At 47.7% G+C, this 19179-nt stretch overlaps 4 protein-coding genes and 1 long non-coding RNA gene across 7 annotated transcripts; 1 reads left to right on the forward strand and 4 right to left on the reverse strand.

The window, feature by feature from the left end:
• Positions 1–974: 974 nt before the first annotated feature.
• Positions 975–3572, reverse strand: LOC112874687 (protein EMBRYO DEFECTIVE 514). Its single transcript, XM_025938164.1, is given in 3 exon segments — positions 975–1482; positions 3121–3263; positions 3266–3572. Coding segments are annotated over 3 exon segments (669 nt in total). The 5' UTR covers positions 3456–3572; the 3' UTR covers positions 975–1146.
• A 143-nt stretch (positions 3573–3715) lies between these two features.
• Positions 3716–6260, forward strand: LOC112874688 (protein CutA 1, chloroplastic-like). Its single transcript, XM_025938165.1, has 6 exons — positions 3716–4001; positions 4428–4519; positions 4768–4830; positions 5548–5579; positions 5676–5770; positions 5881–6260. Exons 1-6 carry the CDS (start codon positions 3793–3795, stop codon positions 5963–5965), a joined length of 576 nt encoding a protein of 191 aa, XP_025793950.1. The 5' UTR covers positions 3716–3792; the 3' UTR covers positions 5966–6260.
• Positions 6261–6820: 560 nt separating this feature from the next.
• Positions 6821–8362, reverse strand: LOC112876849 (aspartyl protease 25). The gene has a single exon (XM_025941028.1). It carries the CDS (start codon positions 8331–8333, stop codon positions 7050–7052), a length of 1284 nt encoding a protein of 427 aa, XP_025796813.1. The 5' UTR covers positions 8334–8362; the 3' UTR covers positions 6821–7049.
• A 3007-nt stretch (positions 8363–11369) lies between these two features.
• Positions 11370–13477, reverse strand: LOC112878141. Of its 2 annotated transcripts, none has more exons than XR_003225642.1 (5): positions 13350–13477; positions 12680–12783; positions 12512–12558; positions 12171–12247; positions 11370–11840 (listed from the first exon to the last, which is right to left on the reverse strand). It is a non-coding gene; the product is annotated as an uncharacterized LOC112878141 (long non-coding RNA). The 2 variants fall into 2 exon arrangements; XR_003225641.1 differs by having other exon boundaries at positions 12171–12251; positions 12478–12558.
• Positions 13478–14715: 1238 nt separating this feature from the next.
• On the reverse strand, positions 14716–18755 carry LOC112872800 (vacuolar protein-sorting-associated protein 37 homolog 1-like). Of its 2 annotated transcripts, none has more exons than XM_025935844.1 (8): positions 18675–18755; positions 17778–17816; positions 17151–17366; positions 16462–16549; positions 15883–15922; positions 15697–15743; positions 15418–15538; positions 14716–15086 (listed from the first exon to the last, which is right to left on the reverse strand). In XM_025935844.1, exons 2-8 carry the CDS (start codon positions 17801–17803, stop codon positions 14926–14928), a joined length of 699 nt encoding a protein of 232 aa, XP_025791629.1. In that variant the 5' UTR covers positions 17804–17816; positions 18675–18755; the 3' UTR covers positions 14716–14925. The 2 variants fall into 2 exon arrangements, with proteins under 2 accessions (XP_025791629.1, XP_025791630.1); XM_025935845.1 differs by lacking the exon at positions 18675–18755 and adding an exon at positions 18433–18667.
• Positions 18756–19179: the final 424 nt, after the last annotated feature.

The following is a 19179-nucleotide window of genomic DNA, read 5'->3' on the forward strand; positions in this document are numbered from 1 at the left end:
GAACGGTGAAAGGGCCCGGTCGCGGCTGGTGTCAAGCAGGTCCAGTAATTTTTATCTTCAGAGTAGCAGATTACCGGTCCAAGGAGATGTGTTTTTATCTTACTGATTTCTTTGGCACCCTACCATGGATTGTGGGTGCTCTCGGAAGGCCGGCAACGGCCAATCGCGGGATAAAATGCTACCACTTGGTAGCTGCTGACGAGCGGCCGCGCAAGTGCTGGTAGCGTAAACTGGATAACGGATGGATACACCGCAAGTGGCAAAAGCATCTGCGCCTTTTCCCCTCCTCTTTCCGGAGGAGATGGCCTTTGGACTTTGGGTTCCAGTAGTACCGATGCCCAGACACCCAGAGCGCATTATTCCTGGGCGAATCGTCACCGTAAAGGCTATCAGCGGACACATCCGGCCGGAGAGTGTTCCGGTGCTTCGGCCACGCAGGGAGCAGCCGTCGCTGGTTCCCGGCCGGCCCCGGTCACAGGTCAGAAGCATGCAGCGTACCAGCCTACCAGGGCGTACATGCGGCGGCCAGACTTGTACCCCGTAGATCAGGGACGCGTCCCTGTAGTACTCGTTGGCCGTACGGTGTCGTGCCGAATCGTGTCTCTGTGAACTACTGTAGCAAGTACACCGAGCAACCGTCGTGTTCGAGCGGTCTAGCCTGTTGTCATGGCCTCAAGAAGGTGCAATAAGTGTGTTCATGCTCAGTTAATCTGCAGCATTTCAGGTTTTATCCCAACGCAAAACTGCAGAGCTAACACGAGCAGCCGAACCCTGGCATCGCTCGCGTTTGCGCCACGACAACCACGCTATTTTTTCTTAACCCGGTTCAGAGCTCAGCACCAACACCGGCCACCGATATACTGATGACAGATTAACCGAGGCACCACGCCCGGCACGCCGGGCGGGTGCAGACAAGATGCAGTAACCACGTTGCAGACGAACGAAGACAACCAGAAGGGGAGGAACGGCACAGCGTAGGAATAGCGTGGCGTAAGCATTTGACATAGATCACCTCCCAGTTTCAAGGTTCAGAAATGGGCATCATCAGTCTTTAGGACAGAAGCCCACATAAAACAACATAAATGCCCTTCATTTTCACGACCGCCCAAGCACTAACCGGGAAAAATTGCAGGGCTTGTAAACTACCTAGCCGCCTCTCCTACCACGGCCACGCCCACCGCGCCAGCCACCTCGGCCCCCTCCTCCACGCCCTCCTCCACGGCCCCCACCGCCACCCTTGTGGTGGCCACCAGACTTCTTGCCGGTGCCAATCTTCATGTCCTCAGGGAGGGGCAGGATGTTGTCAACGCACTTGCGGAAGCTGAAATCGTCCGCTGATCCATCAACCCTGCGGACAAAGAAACAGCGGCTTTGCCACACGGGGTGGTTGCGGATCTCAAATGCTTCAATTCCGGCCCCAATCTTCTTAGCAGGCTCAGCATGGCCCTTCTTCAGCAAGTCCTCTAGCACCATTTGTTCATACTGCAAAAGTTGGGATGCAAATTAGAAATCCATGTGTCGAAAAGAAGATGTTCATGGCGGTAATGATTATGGAGTTTAACTGGGGGGCTTTGAAGATCAATGAAACTACCTTTGTGGAGCACAAGATCAAGTAATCTAGTGGCCATTATGTACCTAGTAATCATTTTCAAAAAGCTCAACAGCCAACTAACAGATGTTTCCATCATCCAACTTCTTCTGTATACTAGATTCGAGAAAACTTAATTGCAGTCGTATTGAAGTGTTTGACCTAAAAGCATTGCCTATTATTATGAGAAATTTCGCATCAAGTATCCACCTCGCAATCAAGCATCTTTGGAACTACCACAGAAGTCATCCTTGTGATTTTTCAGTGCAATCAGAACACAGATACAATTTTATTATTTTCCCTTTAAGTTCCACATACACAAAACAAGTGCAAACACTGTCACAAGTGCAGATTATAAACTCATAAATCCTAAATGTGGTAAATGAGGCAAAAAAACACACACACAACTCAAACACAAACTAGAACAATATATAGATAAACAAACATGATAAAAAAAATATAAGTTTGAAAACAAAATTTCACCAATATCATATCGGAAAGGTAAAGTTTTATCTAATTCTTTTCAGTTTCCATTTACAATATATATTGAAGATACGAGATCCAAAGTATCCCAATGTTATAAGGTCATCAACTGAAGATTTAATCAAGGTTAGTAATGCTTCACAAGAACTTGAAGGAATAAGTTAACGACCATGCTAGGACAGTGATTTCTAACTTTGCGAATAGCTAAAAGCTAACAGGAGCAATGTCCTCTTACTCAAAACACCAGAAAAGCACTTGGTACTCCAGACCAAAACTGAAAGACCATAAAGCAGGTTGAACAAATTAAAGAACATACGAGGCCTAATATCTCAAAGTTCCCTGTGTGATAGTGATGTTAAACACCAATGGATTACAAAAACTGTTTACGCTGTAGAAAAGGAAAATCTAATGCGCCTCTAAAAGAATTGCAGACAGACCAAGTTAATCGAACATAACAGGGATACTTACATGCAACCCCAACATATCAAACCAAAGAAGTTATAGGTCCTTTTTGGGACACAGGTTTAATCCAAAACTCAGACCACACTAGTCACAGGAGACTCAAGACAGAGCTAAGAAAACATCAACGACACTTAATCAAAGCAAGCAAAAGTGTTAAACAAGTTCCCTAGCGATAATAGAACTACAGAAGAGCAAACTGCATCAAAGAATGCTAAAAGTTAAAATCCTTTTTAGCTCGCGCCCGCAGCTGTGATGGATCAAATTAAAGGAGATGGAAGTCGTATGGCACAATACAAGCTCCATCTTAGAACACTTTCGTACAAACTAAGTAATTGCAAAATCACAGCCTTAAAAATAGATTTATCATGCCGAATAATTTCCATAACAGGAGTAAACTTTGTCTAATCCAAGTAAATGCGCTCCCCGAACTCAATGAAGCTGGAATTTACCTACTACCACCTTTTCGCTACCGCAGCAAGGCTAACAATTCATCAGGCGAAACTAGACAGGAAATAAGGCTAACAACGTAGAGGAACCATCTTCAGCGCAACCAGATCATTGCGAGGCTACGAGAGAGAATCAATCACCTTATTGAAGTCAAGCTGCGGCGCCCACGAGTGGAGCAGGGCGAAGAAGTAGTCGAACATCTCGACGGCCGAGGTGAACTCTTTCGGCCCCAGCTTCACGGGCTTGCCCTCCGCCTCCTCTCCCTCCTTTTCATCCTTCGTCCCCCCTCCTTTTCCTCCTTGGCATCCCCATCCACCCTAGGCTTCTTAGCCGCCGCCTCTTCCTCCGCCGCCGCCTCGCCGCCCTCAGCGGCGGGATCACCCTCTTCCTCCCGCTCCCTCTTCTGACCAGCGGCTGCCTGCGCCTCGGTTTCCATCGCTGCGGCGGCGGCCACCTCCACCTCCGGTTCAGCCATATCGGAGACGCGTGGAAGGCAGAAGCGGAGCTCGAAGTGTCGGCGCCGGCGGAGGCTGCTCTGGGTTCGTGTAGGGTTTGGGGTTCTGGGGGTCTTCCGTTCCGTCCGAGGAGAGAGAGGGGTTAAGAAGACCCCCTTTACGGCTTTCGGGGCCGAAAGCAATGAGAAAGGCTTGTGGCAAGCCCAAGAGTGGCCCACCAGAGCCCACACAGCCCAAGAGCGGAGCCCGGGAGAGGATTCGGGTTCGGGAGCCACCGAGGCAAGGAAGGAACAGAACAAGGGATGCGCTCTTCTCCGACGGCGTCGCGTACATAAACGGCCGTCGAAGCTGCCGGAGATGCCTCTCCCCGCGCCGTTCCGGGTTTTCTCCCCACCCTCCGCCGCAGCCTCGGCTGGTCCAGCCGGAGCGCAGCGCGCGCTGATCTACGGACGCCGCGCCCCGCTCGCCGGAGCGCTCCTGTTCTTCAGCATCGGCGCTGTCGGCGCCGCCGCCGTCGCCTGCAGGACGGGGTGCTCCTTCTCACACCGCCGCCTCCCCTTCCTCGGGTAAATTCCCCTTCCTTCCTTCTAAAGCTCGTTTGGCTGATGCGAAGAAGGCACCCGCATTCCCATGGGTTTGCGAATTTTCCACTGCCACAGTTTACTGGATTACTCATTAATGTGCAATTAGTTTGAGAATCGCAAACTTGTAGTGGTAACTAAGGTCGCGGTTTGTGAGAATTTGTAAGATCATATGGAGTGCCATCGCACGATTTTGTTGGCGCCATGCTTGTTTGAGACAAACGCTGCTACAATTGGACTAGTGAATTATGGCATGGTGTAGCTTGTGAGAAGCCGTTGTTCATGTGGTAGCATGACGAGTTAAGTAGGCAAACCTTGGAGAATATGAATGTTGGCTCTTGTGTCTGTCATTCTCCATAATCATATTGTGATACTGAGATTAAGAAACTCAGTTATGTAAACACTTTGCAGGGCAAGAGGTCTCAGCTCTGCTCGAATGGAATCTGCTTCCACCACAGTGCCTTCTATTGTTGTATATGTTACGGTTCCAAACAGGGAAGCAGGTAGCTGTTGCCTAACTTTTCGGAGCTATTGATGCTTTATTTTCCACTTTAAGTGGTTGCTAATCAATTTATGCAGTTCTCACCATTGAAAAAGGGTCAGATTAATATGTTTCGGCCTGTGAACATCCAATCTTTGTTCACTTTATTGGTTTTTATTTTAAGTTTTTTTTCTTTTTGCTGTTATCATTGTCGCATATTTTTCTGTGTAATCATAGAAGTCTTAAAGAATTGTCTTACATCTACTGCAGGCAAGAAGCTGTCACAGAGCATCATCAGCGAGAAGCTTGCTGCTTGTGTCAATATAGTACCTGGTTTGAATTTGATTTTCTCCTTGCTTGACATTATGAATGCAGTGCACATGAAAATTTGATTGCTCATTTTGAATTATTTATTCTTCCTAAAATGGAAGATTTTACTCTATAAATAATGTTAAACAATATTTAAATTGTTTATTACAACTCTTGGAAGGTGTACTAGTGTTATAGTTCTAGTTTCATGAGGGAAAAGGAGAGCCCTGGCCTCTTGGCCTCCTGACCCTTAAGGTTTTCCCACAGAGTATAAATTTTCACTGCTCAATGTTAAACAACAAATATTCCTACTTTTTCAAATGGTAGTTAGGTTTATCTGTTAAGTTGTGCCACGCGAAGTTGGGCTACCTTACTTCTGTAAATGAGATGAGCTTCGAAAAATTGCATTGTCAGCATAGCCTGTAAGGCTGTAAGAACTAACTGTCGCGGAGCTAGTAGGACCCCTGTGATAAATATTCTTTTGCACATAGCTTCAGGAAACCTTGGCAGCCATAAACTGAAATTACAGTCTGCAGTTTCGAAAAAAAAATATCACAAGGCCTCTTGCCCATAAATAAGAAGGATCAGTAGAATTGCATATAATATTTTCCTTCCTGTTCATCATTTGAGCACTTAGTATGAATATCTTACTGTGTTCTTATGCTAGTTTTTGGAATAGAAAGTCCTCTTATTTGTCTTTTCAAGTGATGAAAAATACTGAAGGCATCCTTGTCCTCTCAGGCATTGAATCTGTTTACTGGTGGGAGGGAAAGGTATGGTGCTAATAATTGCATCCAGAAACTTCTACGTTTCCACTTGAAAATCTCTCCCTGCTTTTCAAACAAGTGTGATTATCTGCCCTCTTTCAGGTGCAATCTGATGCGGAAGAATTGCTCATCATAAAGACGAGGGAATCACTTCTAGATGCCTTGACTGAGCATGTCAAAGCCAACCATGAATATGAGTAAGCTCCATACGGTTTACTGATCTCGTGCTAGTTGATCCTAGTACAAATAGTGAAGTAAAGTATAGTGTGCAACACTGCTCCTGTTTACTAGTTCCTCGCACATGCAGTGTTCCTGAAGTTATTTCTCTGCCCATAACCGGCGGTAACAGCAAGTACCTGGAATGGATCAAGAACAGCACCGGGAAAAACTGATCTGTTTTAGAGCCCTGAGTGTGTAATGCAGATCAAAACGCCCAAGAATATGAAGTGATGACTCAGGTCTTCCAGTGGCTTGCGCAAGGGAGTTTCTTCCGTCGACCTGTATATCCCAGTTGCATTGTTGTACCAAATTAATATTTACCATCTTCTCCGTGCCAAATGATCTGGTGTCTTGTGTGGGTACTGGTACGCAAATGCATGCATTGCTCTGTTTACAGATTGACGCATGCAAACGAAACCAAACCAAACCAAATCATATTCAAGCATGTGTATTGTTGCTCTTGATCTATCTTTGGGCCGAGCTTTCTGCTGATGTGTGCCTGAACCTCCCGTTACAGCTACGGAACTACCGGCAGTAGGTTTAACTGCAAAAGCCACCGCAAGTCCGCAACGCAACCTGGGCGCCCTTGGAGGCGCTGCTCTCAGGCCTCAGGGCACAGGTTCAGGGTCAGAGCTGAGACAGAGCCTAATAACGGCCAGGCCAGCCGCCTCCTGCAACTGCTCGTCAGGATGAGCACATTGGGGACGACGGCCGTGAGCCCGTGACGAGGCCTCTGCCATGCTGTGCCGCAGGTGATCGACCGGTTTTTCACCCATTCCACGTGAAAATCACACGGAATGCATGCCAACCGGCGAGCCAGGTGTTGACGTGTTAGACTCTCTACTGGGTTACTGAGATGAACAACCAACTAGAAGAAGACACTGCGCGCGGCCTGGACCGGAACGATACACTCCAGATACGGTCAAGTGACAGCTTGTGAATCGCCATCCTCTTGCGTAGAATGAGTGCCATTCCGTCCACTCCAAGATGAACCAGCTTTTGTACTGTACATGCTCGTGACACGGTCGTTGACGTACAAATTAAATCCCCCGTCGAATTTTTCGCAAATTATAGTCTCTTGCAACAGCCATACAAAACAACAAAAAAAAAACGAAAGCAATACACACTGGCAGATTCTTACGTTGGTCTTCTAGCTACCCGTGGCGAACCAATTGCTTTTCTTGTCACGTCACGTCCCTTATTGCACACTAACACTGGAACTGGAGACATACATGGCTACGGGCGCCGGATTGGGGCTCAGTTGCAGGGCTCCCTCGCGAAGCCGACGCGCGAGCCGGCGACGTCGACGACGACCCGGAGGTTCTGCTGCTGCAGGTTGGCCACCACGTTGACGACGGAGTTCACGTTCTGCGGCGCCTCGGCCATGGCCAGGCACGCCAGGGGCGTCGCGCTGCTGTGGATCAGCGTGTTCTCCATCGGCAGCGTCAGGTCCACGCCACCGTCCATGTGCAGGGTCACGGCCGGCGCGCCGCCCGCCGCCACCTCGTCCGTGTTGAAGCACGTGTCGAACGCGCCCAGCGACGTGTACCCGCTCGGCGCGCCCACCTGCCGCCGGAACTCCTCCCGCAGCGCCGCGTACACGGGCGCCGTCCACCGCGTGATCACCGTGCCCGAGTCGATCACCGTGCCGGCGCCGGTGTTGGAGTCGAACGCGAACGCCCCCGCGGGCACCTTCACCCAGGTCCGCCCCACGCTGAGCCCCGTCACGTTCACGTAGTACAGCGACGGCCGGTGCGGGTTGCTCAGCAGCGGCGTGTACCGGACGTTCCTGGGCTGGCCGGCGGCGCCAAGCCGGAGCGAGCCCGAGAAGTAGTACGACTTGTAGCTCGGGAGGCAGTAGGAGAAGACGCCGTTGTACCTGCTCCCGGTCTGGGACAGCAGGGACATGGGGCCCCGGCCGAGGCCGAGGAGCCCCTGCTTCGGCAGGTTCGTCGTCGGCCCGGTCACCGCGCCCACGCACCCGAACGCGAAGTTGGAGATAGCGTCCTTGCCCAGCCGCAGCGTGTCGCTGCCCAGCGACGCCTGGAAGGAGGCATCGGCGAACGGCTTGGAGAAGGCGCACGCCGGCAGCGCCGCGCTGGCGGCCTGGTTCGCCGGGCACGGCTGGCCCTGGAAGAGCGGGCACCATTCGGAGGCGCACGGGAGCGCCGCGTACGAGGAAGAGCTGGCCGGGATGAAGCGGCTACCCGCGGGGCACGTGTCGCAGGGGGCGCAGTGCGCCCAGGTGGCGTCGGCGCTGGTGTCGAGCGCGAGGAGGGTCTGCTGCACCGGGGTGCCGAGCCCGGCGCGGACGACGTACGAGGGCGGGGCTTGGCCGGAGGCGACGGGCGCGGAGGTGACGCCGGGCGAGGCGGTGGCCTTGGAGGAGAGGAAGAGGAGGCGCGCGTCGTCGGCGCGCGCGAGCGCGATGATGGACTCGAGCGGGGACGGGGACGGCGGGTGCACGTTGTGGTACACGGAGAGGTCGGCGGCCGAGGCCGCAGTGGCGGCGAGGAGGAGAAGGATGGTGGTGGCCGCCATGGCGACTGGCGAGCAAGCTAGCTAGCTGGGGAGTGGCGGGGCGTATGAACGAGTGAGGAGTGTGAGGGGTGGGTTTATATAGGGTTCTTGGAGCGTATTCCTGTTGTTACTGCGGAGGTTTAGCTAGGATCTTGCTTGCTTTATTAGGTCTTTTTTATTTAATTAATTACTTACCCCATAGTTTTGAACATCTGGCAACCAATCTTGTTTCACTTCTATCACGCTCACGCATACTTTCTTTGGATTCTTTTTCGTTCTGAATGTCCCAAAGGAAACAAAACTTTGCACGACGAAGCTTGGCCTATATATTTTGTCAGACCATAGCCATGGTGAACTGGTGATTGGTGACTGAATAAAAATGGACACGTCAAGAATCACAACTGGCACGGGTGGCCTGAACTGGATTCCAAAGCTAGGCGCCTAGGCCAGCTGATCAGCTGAGAGCTGTACTTGTGGGAAAGTAAATTACTAGTACTACGCCTCCAGTCGTCGTACCTGATGTGTAAAATCTTGTCTACTGCATATACAGCCGCCGTAACCTGAAAAAGCCTGACGGCCGTGACGAGACAGCTTCTTCACGGGTCAAACAAGGACAAGCATCATCACATCTTGTCGACTCTCGTCTCATGCAGCCACTCCAGGCAGCCCACCACCACAAACAAGCTCCTACATGTCTCTTACTCACGCAGCTACGTTTGAATCTCCGGACTAATATTTAGTCATATTTAATATAAATTAGAGATATTAAATATAAACTAATTGTATAAATAGAGACTAATTCGCAAGACGAATCCATTAAACCTAATTAGTCCATGGTTCGGTAATGTTATGCTACAGCAAACATGTGCTAATAAGGGATTAGTTAGACTTAATAGATTCATCTCGTGAATTAGTCTTCATTTATGCAATTAGTTTTATAGTTAGCTTATATTTAGTACCTTTAATTAGCATCAAACACGATGATGTGATCCGGATTAAAAATTCATCCTGCATCCGCCACGAGCCTGCCCGTTATTGCCAAACGGTTAGCAGCGTTGCAGAGGCGTTACCTGAATATATAGCTGAAGGTTAACTGACGACCACGTATGTAGAACCTTATCCGTCGCGTGCATTCGCTGGCCGGATCGGACTGCTGGTATACGTCGTGTATGCACGCGCGCATGTGATCGGATCGAGAGGACCACGGGCACACGAGTCGACCCATGGGCATGTTGCTGGCGTCTGCACAATGCTACAGGAAGTAGGTTACAAAGATGATGAATGGTTTCTTTCAGAAAGATGATGAATGATTACCGGCAGCGCAAGCGCATCGTATGCACAGACGCGGAGATGGGGCGGATCTCGGCTTCGCCACTTTAGCTAGAGGCGTCTGCGCCTAGTATTTTACCAATTACAGGCTGAATAATCTGAATCCATACACCACATGCAGAGCGAGCTATTTGTTCGATTCGAGAGAGAGATTGGCACGTACAGTACTAGCTAGTAACTTTGCATTGATCACTTGGCTGCCGGAATGGATTGGATGAAGCAGGCAGCCGGTTCCCCCTGTGGCCCTGTACTGTCTGCCCCGCGCTCACGTCGCGCACTGATCTCCGCGGCCACCAAGCTCCGCGCACCCTGCATGCGTGAACAGTGTAAGGTGCTGCTCTTTTGTTGGCTTCCACTTCACGAGCGGCATCTCCAGCTCGGCGCGCACGATACGGCCACGCCGCACGTACTTTGGGGGGGGGGGGGGGGGGGTGGCGGCAGGCGGGCCTAGCCATGGCCCTGTATTTTTTTCTTTTTTGCTTTCGATTTAGTACATCTCATCGTCCTAGATAATCTTTTTGAGAAGATAACAGTTGGTCTCTTTGGATGCATAACCGAAACGCCGCCCGAATTCGTCTGACCATCCAGGAACACGGTGGCTATTAGACACGGCAACAGCCAACGACATCGACACACCGCGCCAGAAACGCGGAGGAGCATCGCTCAAGAATCCATCATCGTCTGTCCACGGCAAGAGCATACTTCCATGGCTACGGACAAAACGTATCGCATGTATGGAAGAGTAGCTGCTCTAATCACCGATTAACTACTAAGTAAGAAGCTCTTGCTACATCCCAGCAGAAGCGAACGAGATGATCGACGAGCTCCTGAGCGACCCCCGGCGAGTGTCGGCCGGAGCATGCCGACAAGAGAAGCCAGCATTAACAACGATGCTTTCAGTGGCCTTCCTGACGAATACGATTCCTCCGCGGAATTCTCTGCACGCCCCCTACGCCTGCATCCAAAGGGCGCCAGGTCACGGGTCTCCGGATCCGCAGCGATGCCGCCAACCTCCTGTCAGTCTTTCACCCTAGCTAGGCCCTGCTGGATCAGAGCGTCGCGGGGAAGACGCTTTGGAGATTGGATCCTTGCAGCTGCAGCTCGCAGCTGATGATATAACGCGGCGTCGGGTTCTGCGTCCAGGCAGCGGCGGAGATCGATCGGATCCGTTCGATCTAAATCCCAAACGCGTCGCGTGAATCGACGGCAACTCTGCAGAGAGCTCGTGACGTGAGATTGTTCAGCTGGCGAGCGAACAGACCGTGTGCTCCGTACGAATCGTTCTAAATGGAGGAGCTCCAAAAAACCAAGATGCGTAGCGTAGGGTAGCACATCTGGGAATCTTCTCGGGGTGCTGGAGTATGCATGGCTCCTGTAGCAGATCGCAGCGCGAAATCATTCCAAAAGGGGATCGGCAATCGAGAATCAGCTCAGCAGGAGCGTATGCGTGCTCTCTGCGAGTTGGTGATTTTATCTTTGACGTCTTGTGCGCGCGCATTGGTCAAATGCGTGCGCGTGTAAACATACGCTGCAGAGTTTAATTCAAAAAAACAAACAAAAACTGCATGAGTCAAAATGAAACAGGCCACATCTCTGCAACTCGATTTGTTTTATAAATCCAGTAGGATGGGAACTAGTAGATTTGATCCCCTTATCGTGTGTGCAACCGAATTGCTGAACAACTAAAGAAGCTTTTTGCGAGCAGTGACAAGGGAATTTCTCAAGTTTTTGCTGGAAGCGTATAGCAAGCAGCAAGGGAATTCCATTCAACAGGACGTGTTTCAATAATGTATCCATAGACTTTCGTCAAACTATGATAAAACTTCACAAAAAGAACTTTGGGCAACGGGTTTGATCACCGCACGTCAATCCATCTTGGTTACTGGGCACGACAGCGTAGGTAGTTTCTACGACATAACTATACATGCAACCACCTTTTCATGTTTGTCAAGCCCTACAATAAGCTGCGCTCAGAAACAGGGCCACGCAGAGGGTAGAACAAGAATGAGCGAGCAAGTATACAACAAAGTCGACATCGATCGTCTGTCCAACACGAAGGCCCACGGGTATCGGCGGCGGTGTGACGGATGTCTCGCCGGCGAGATGGAGCAACGCCTGCTTGCGGTACCCGTGCGGAGCTTCTTGTACTCTGGTGCAGCTCCTTCGACTCCTCGTCCACGTCCAGCTTTGCCATTGATGCTGAGGAAACAAAATGTGATGAGTTCAGACATTTCACAAAATTCAAATACGTGGAATTAATGGATTTTTTTTCTTTTGAACTGGTGTTGCCGTATATCTCCTGGGTGGCCACAGTGCCCTTCGAGTTGATCACATTCACACTAAAAAAATTGAAAAATTCAGAAGATTCTGGCAAGGTCATGGCGCCTATGTACAGATATGTGCGAACAGTGTGTCATAAAATGTACATTGTATCCCGTTATGAATCAGAAAAAAACAACCAAACTCAGATATAAGTATGTAACTGATAAGAAGACAGGAACTGAAGATGCTATTGTTCAGAGTACCTACTTTGGAGCTTGTCGAGCAGTGCAGCAGGGGAATAGAACCTCATAATATCATCCTTTTGCCTCTCCAAATCAGTCAACCTGTCTTCAGCAGCAGCTAGCTCTCAAGCTCTGTGGTTCTTATTATTGTGCAGTGTACAAATTATAAATGCAGTGAAATGCCAGCAAAGAAATGAAGCACTGAAAACATGGGAACAAAAGAAGTAGAAAGCTTCACAGTAACGTTTTCATATCATGTTACTGATAATTTTAAACTACCATTATGTTTCATTTTAATAATGAATAAATATCATGATTACAGTGTTTTCTACCTTTCTTCATGAGATGTAGGTGACAGTGCTGCACCTGATTCCTAAGCTCCAAAATCCTCTGCTCCTTTTCTAAATTTTTCCCTGTAGTTTACAATACCAAAGAGAGTAAGAATAATTACGTATATCTTATTTGAAGTTATGTACATCAAAGGGTACTTTTGAAACACCATTAATTAAAGAAACAGAAAGTAATATAACTCACTGGCAAGTTGCAATGTCTCCTTTGTGAGCTCATCGTGTGCCTGAACATTAAGAGCGAGTAGCAACTACCAAGTCAGCAAATACACGAGAATCTTCAGGAATTTCCTGTGTGGGTATACCAGAGATGAGCCATTGAAATAAAATAAACTAAGATAGATAAACAGCAGTCAGTGTCACAACATCAATACTTGCAGAACAATCACCAACACATGGATGAGGGGCCAGAGGAAAATGAAAGAGCCAAAGAGGTGCTAGAACTCAACATGAGCATCTACAGTATGTAAGCTTTCAACCATTTTATACACCACATACAGACTGTAATAAAGAAGAAATAATGAACATAAAAAAGAGTAGTGTGCGACAATTTGCAGCTTTGACATCGTTAACTAATCAGGAAGGTTTCAGACAATTTTCCAAAATATCAAAAGCGCTGAATCTGCATTCTCTTTATATCTGTCCAAAATGAAATAAAATAGGGCATTTCCCTCCACTAATCTGCATTCTGGGAAATACGCCGGGGGCTTGGGGGTGAGAGATTGCACAGGTTTTCACTTGCGTCTCCTGATCCGATTCATCACTCCTCTCTTTACGCTAATCACATGGATCCCAACTACTCAGAGCAAGAGGACCCAAAGGAGTGAATGTGCAAAGACAAAGGGCAGTGGAATCACCTCAGGGACGATGAGGAAGACGGGAAGCGCGAGCCCTCGCCGAAGACGAGGAGGAGCTGCTTGCAGCAGCTCACGGCCCGCCGGCCGGAGGCGGTGACTACGGCAAGACCTCAATGAAGGAGTAGGAGGGTTGGCGGCGGGGGTGCGCGATCTGGTGGCCAAGGGGGAAGCGAGAGCTGGGATTCCATCAGCACCCCACGAGGTGGCGGCCGCCGGAGCAGCACCACGACCCACGGGGAAGAAAGGCAGCAGCGGCACGAGAGGGACTGTTTGGCAAATAATTGGGGTCCTAATAGGGGTCTATCTGTAAATATTTGGATCGCGATTATTAATCGCGATCCGAATTAGGGGTGTAAATGAAAATAACCGGATCGTAATTATTAATTTCCATCAGTTGCAGGGGTGTATTTGTAAAGTGTAAGGGGCGATATATAAAATGTGAGTTTAAATTAGGGAGGTTTCTTTTTTGAAACAAAATTAGGGAGGTTTCTAAAACAACGTTGCTTGCTTTCTGCTCGCTGCCGCGGCGTCACCACGCCGGCCATGACGGCTCGCCGCCTCCGGCCAGCGGCCACCATCCCCTGAGTCTGTGCCAAAGGTTGGGGATCCGAGGAACGAAAAACGAAACGAGCAATCGTCAGCGGATACCGGCATGGTAGAGCTGCTGCAGCCGGCGCGAGGCACGGCGGCCCGCAGGTTGCGCTGCTACGGCTCTCGCCGCCGCCGTCGAAGCAGACTACAACGTGCTTCCGGGCGAACCCACATCAAAAGCTAGCATTCGCAGGTCCTGATGGAGCTCGCAAGAGGCACGGCACGAATCACGGCCAGAGATAAGCTCTGCTGCAACGCTCGTCAGTGAATCAAGTGCCGTGTGAGGCTGCGGCGGAGCCTAGGCCAGGCCAATTGCTGCCTCATTGGTTCTGGGAATAGAGATCGAGTGGTTGCAGCGGCTCTCCCTTCTCCTTCGTCTCGCTTCCGGATCCTCATCGTCATGCTATTAGATAGGAGCGTGGAGGAAGAAGAGATCGCTTGAGGGAAGAAAAAGGATTAGGGACGCGTGCAGAAGCAAATCTGAATAACTAGAGAAGTTTTACGAGAGCAGAGAGCTCTGGAGGTGAAGCACACAAGTTTTTGAGGATGTTGGATCGTGCCTGAAACACACTTGCGTGCCACATGAACGACTACTGACGAAGAGTCCCATGGAGTTTCAATCTGTTTCTGTGTATCCATAACTTCTGTCAAACAATAGGCTGACATGTACCGATCAAGCATCAACCAGGAGAAAGCTTCATAGAAGTGGTTTAGGCAACGGGTTTGATCACCGCATGTCAATGCAACTTGGTCACTCGGCAGGACAGCGTAGAGGTAATATAGGTAAAACGTCTCGAACAACGATTCCAAATAAAAATCATTTCGAACAACATAGTTACATAACTATACATGTAATCTCCGCCTGATGTTTGGTCAAGCCCTACAATAAGCTGCACACAAAGAACAGGGCCAACCAGGGTATAGAACAAGAATAAGCGAGCAAGTATACAACAAAGTTGCCACCGATCGTCTTTCCAACTCGACATCAGTGGAGTGATGTCTGTCCGGCGAGATGGAGCAAGGCCTGCTTGTGATACGCCGTGCGGAGCTTCTTGTACTTTCGCACAAAGGTAGGCAGGTCGATGTCCTTCTCCAGGAACTTCTGGTGCAGCTCCTCAGACTCTTCGTCCAGCTTTGCCATTGATGCTGAGGAAACAAAATGTGATGAGTTCAGACATTTCACAAAATTCAAATACGTGGAATTAAAGTTTCTTTTTTCTTTTCAACTGGTATTGCCGCATATCCACTGGGTGGCCACAGTGCCCTTCAAATTGATCACATCAACAAAAATCGAAAAAGTTCAGAAGATTCTAGCACGATCATGTTGCGCATGTACAAATATATGCGAACAGTGTGACATAAAATGTACATGGTATCCCATTATAGATCAAAAAGTAACCATAGTCAGATACTCAGATACAAGCATGTAACTGATAAGAAGAAAGGAATTGAAGATGTTATTGTTCAGAGTACTTACATTGGAGCTTGTCGAGCAGTGCAGCAGGGGAATAGGACCTCATAAAATCATCCTTTTGCCTCTCCAAATCAATCAACCTGTCTTGGGCAGCAGCTAGTTCTGTGGTTCTTATTATTGTGCACTGTACAAATTATATGCAAATGAAATGTCAGCACATAAATGAAGAAAGCTTCGCAGCAACAGTTTTGCAAGGCTGTTGTATTATTTTTTTTAATAATAAAAAGAATGACTACAGGGTTTGCTATCTTTCTTCATGTGATGTAGGTGACAGTGCTGCACCTGATTCCTAAGCTCCAAAATCCGCTGCTCCTTTTCTAAATTTTCCCCTGTAGTTTACAATACCAAAGAGAGTAAGAACAAGTTACGTATATCTTATTTGAAGTTCAGTATACTTTTGAAACACCATTATTTCTTTAAACCAATTGAAACACCATTAATTAAAGAAATAGAATGTATATAACTCACTGGCAAGTTGCAATGTCTCCTTTCGAAGCTCATCACGTACCTGAACATTAAAAGGGAGCATCAAGTCAGCAAATACACAAGACTCTTAAGGAATTTCCTATGTGGGTACACCAGAGATGAGCGATTGAGATATAACAAACTAAAACAGATAAACAGCAGTCAAACATCACAATACAAATACTTGCAGAACAATCACCACACATGGATAAGGGCAGAGGAAACATGGAAGTGGTGTTAGAACTCAGCTCATATGAGCATCTACAATATGTAAGCTTTCAATCATTCTGTACGTCAGTGTAGCATACAGACTGCAAAGAAGAAATAATGAACATATAAAAAAAAAGAGAAGTGCGAAACAGTTTGCAACTCTAACATCATGACTAATCAGGACGGTTTCAAAGGATTTTCCATAGGCAGTGTAGCATGGATAGCCAATACAAATGAAAAGACACTCTTATGAACCCCAATAATAATTGGAACCACCGAATGAGCACAAAAAATGTTGGTTATAATGCAGAAAGGATTTCAGCATCCTCTGGTGAAGTTAGCATCACAAATATCAAAAAGTGGTGAGCTTACATTGTTATGGGTTTTCACTTGATCAAGTGAATTAAAGAATGCATTATATGCCTCTTTGTCTTTCAATAGCCTCTGTAACTCCTCAATACTGCACAGAAAGGTTTGTCGACTCCAGTCAAATTATGCATCATCAGGAAAAAAAAGAAATTTGTGCAAATAGAAAAGTTGTCAACATATACAATTCAGAAATGGAAAGCAGCAAAACAAATCAGCCATGCATAAACATTCCTTCCAAAATTATACAGCAGTTATCGACTAGTTCTCCTACACCAAGCATCATGTTTTAGAGAAGCAGTTTGTCTCTACTTTTGCCCCTAGAATCACCCTACAAGCTGCCTGGCTCTGGTTATTCAATCTTGACTTAACATACACAACACATTCACACATTATCCTTTTTCCAGTCTCGCATGGGTCCATCCAAATACGGATCTGTGATGTAATGGTGTATGCTGAACAACTATACCTTATTGTAACGTTAAGGTATCAATATTAGAGCAGTCATATGGCATGGATCTGGACACACTTTTCCTAAATCTCCTAGTTGGGGTTAACCCTTAAAGCATGAAAGTTATGGTAAAGGGTAACAAAGTATTTTGATTGCAATTCGTAACAGATACAAGATAGGAGACAATCTTGTCTACAAGAAATCTAAAATTAAATCATGAAAGAAAATAAGGCTATGAGCTAACCTCTTATCCTTCAAACGAGCAATTACCCCTGCAGCTTCAGCAGGAGATGGTTGCCCACGGGATGAAGACTGAGGATGATCTGGAGCTCTTTGATGTGGACTGGCACTAGAAGAGGTAGGTGTGGATGGGCATGAAGACGAGCCTACCACCGAGGGTGGGTACCAAGACTGCGTAGGGATGTCCTGGAAATTTGGATCCGTTTGCTGCTGCTGAGAGCTGCAATAAGTACATTGAAAAGAACCAAAGGCAGTAAGCAAGGGAAGGAAAAAAATTCAGAACTGCTTAAGACATATAATTTCGTTTATGCTATCTTTAATCATTCATATAACTTTACTAAGATGCACTAACAGGAAATGAAACAGATATTCGGTCAAATTCTCTTTGGTTAAAAAAATGAAATTCTAGGTGCCATGGTTCGTGGGTGCAGCTAGACAAATTATTGTGAGCAGACAACTTATTTTTTGACTTAATAGGTTCTTAAATAAACAGTTAATCAAATGTGTACAGGTAAACGTAAAACCTAGCTAATTTAGACAGATAAACAAAAAGCTGAGGCTCAGAAAAGTAGAAAACATAAATATTAACAACACCATAGATCAATTATCAATTTCAATGAGACAAATGTACCTGAAGAGCGGAAATCTCCAGCTCATTGTATAGAGCAATCTGCATGAATAGATACAAGGTTACGGATGCCAACTGATAAACTGATCACTGATGTAATCTGAAATTTATTGTGACGATAAAAGTGAATGTCTAGATAAATTTTGATGCAAATAGCATAGGTGTGGCATTAAGTGCTCGTGACATAACACTAGTCAGTTGCATCGTAAAAGATGATTAAATATCTACCACGCTGAATTTCGTCCACTGTCAGAAATGGCATGCTCGCTAGCAGATACAGATATCTATTCCATAGGCCGTGACTTCTACCATGAAATTGACTAGGTGTGCTATACTAGACCGGTGAATCCATCATTGTAGATGCATTCGTGGTGGTGGCAACTTGCTACAATCGCAGGGTTAATAAGGGCCAGTAACCATCTAGCAATATACCAGGCAAAAATCGTCAGCTGGGGGAGTAAAGCGTGCATGATTCTGAGCACAATTCCAGTAGGGGCGGGGGCAGACTTAACGAAGGGGCATTCAGCTGAACTTTTCCCTTTGGTAAAATAAACTGCATCCGCGCCTAATCGAATGGTGGATGGGTGGATCGGATTTCTAGGGGATGGCGGACCATGCGAACCCGCAACTCTTACAAAACATGGGAAGGGTCACATACCAAATCAATCCACGTCCGGATGGATGTCCAGTCCAGTGCACTGGAAAGAGGGAGAAGGGCGGCGGCAGTCGGCAGAGGAGCGGCGAGGGATCCGACAGAGGGAGGGAGGGGAGGGGAGGGGAGGGGAGGGGTCAGGCGCAAGAGAAGGCTCGGTTGATGCGCGCGCCGGCGCCGGGTAAGAGGGCGAACGCGTGCCAAACACGGAACGAGGAGAGGAGGGGGAGGGTTGAATGGTTGATTACCTCGCCGGCAGCGGGCGAGAGATCAGAGGAGCACTTGCCTCGCTCCCGCGGTGGTTGCTTCCGTGCCTCGCGACGGGAGGCGGACCAGAGAGTTTTTTTTAAAGGGTTTAAAAAAATTAAAATTCGAAAAAGGGGTGCCAGTTGGAAATAATTCGAAAAATGGGTGTCCCCCGTCCGTTCCAAAAAATATTTGCAGGCCCCTCCCGAGGATATCCCGTCCATCCAGAGGTCCCCTAAGGCAGGAATCCCGCCCGGTCAGAGGGTGGGAAGCATCCCGCCCGGCCAGTGGGATGCTTAAACGATATTTATTTTTTAATATTTTTTATTTTTTATTGGAATTTATAATTTACAAACTATTTAAAATTCAGACTATTTTCAAATACAATATTTATTCGCCATATTATTTTGTAAACATATAAAATTTTAATTCAATTTTATGAAGAAAATTGCTCTATCTAAAACTCGTATGAAGATGGTTAAACGATAACATTTTGCAACGTAGAAT

The sequence above is a fragment of the Panicum hallii genome, chromosome 9 (assembly GCF_002211085.1).
Source record: "Panicum hallii strain FIL2 chromosome 9, PHallii_v3.1, whole genome shotgun sequence".
Taxonomy (NCBI): Eukaryota; Viridiplantae; Streptophyta; class Magnoliopsida; order Poales; family Poaceae; genus Panicum; species Panicum hallii.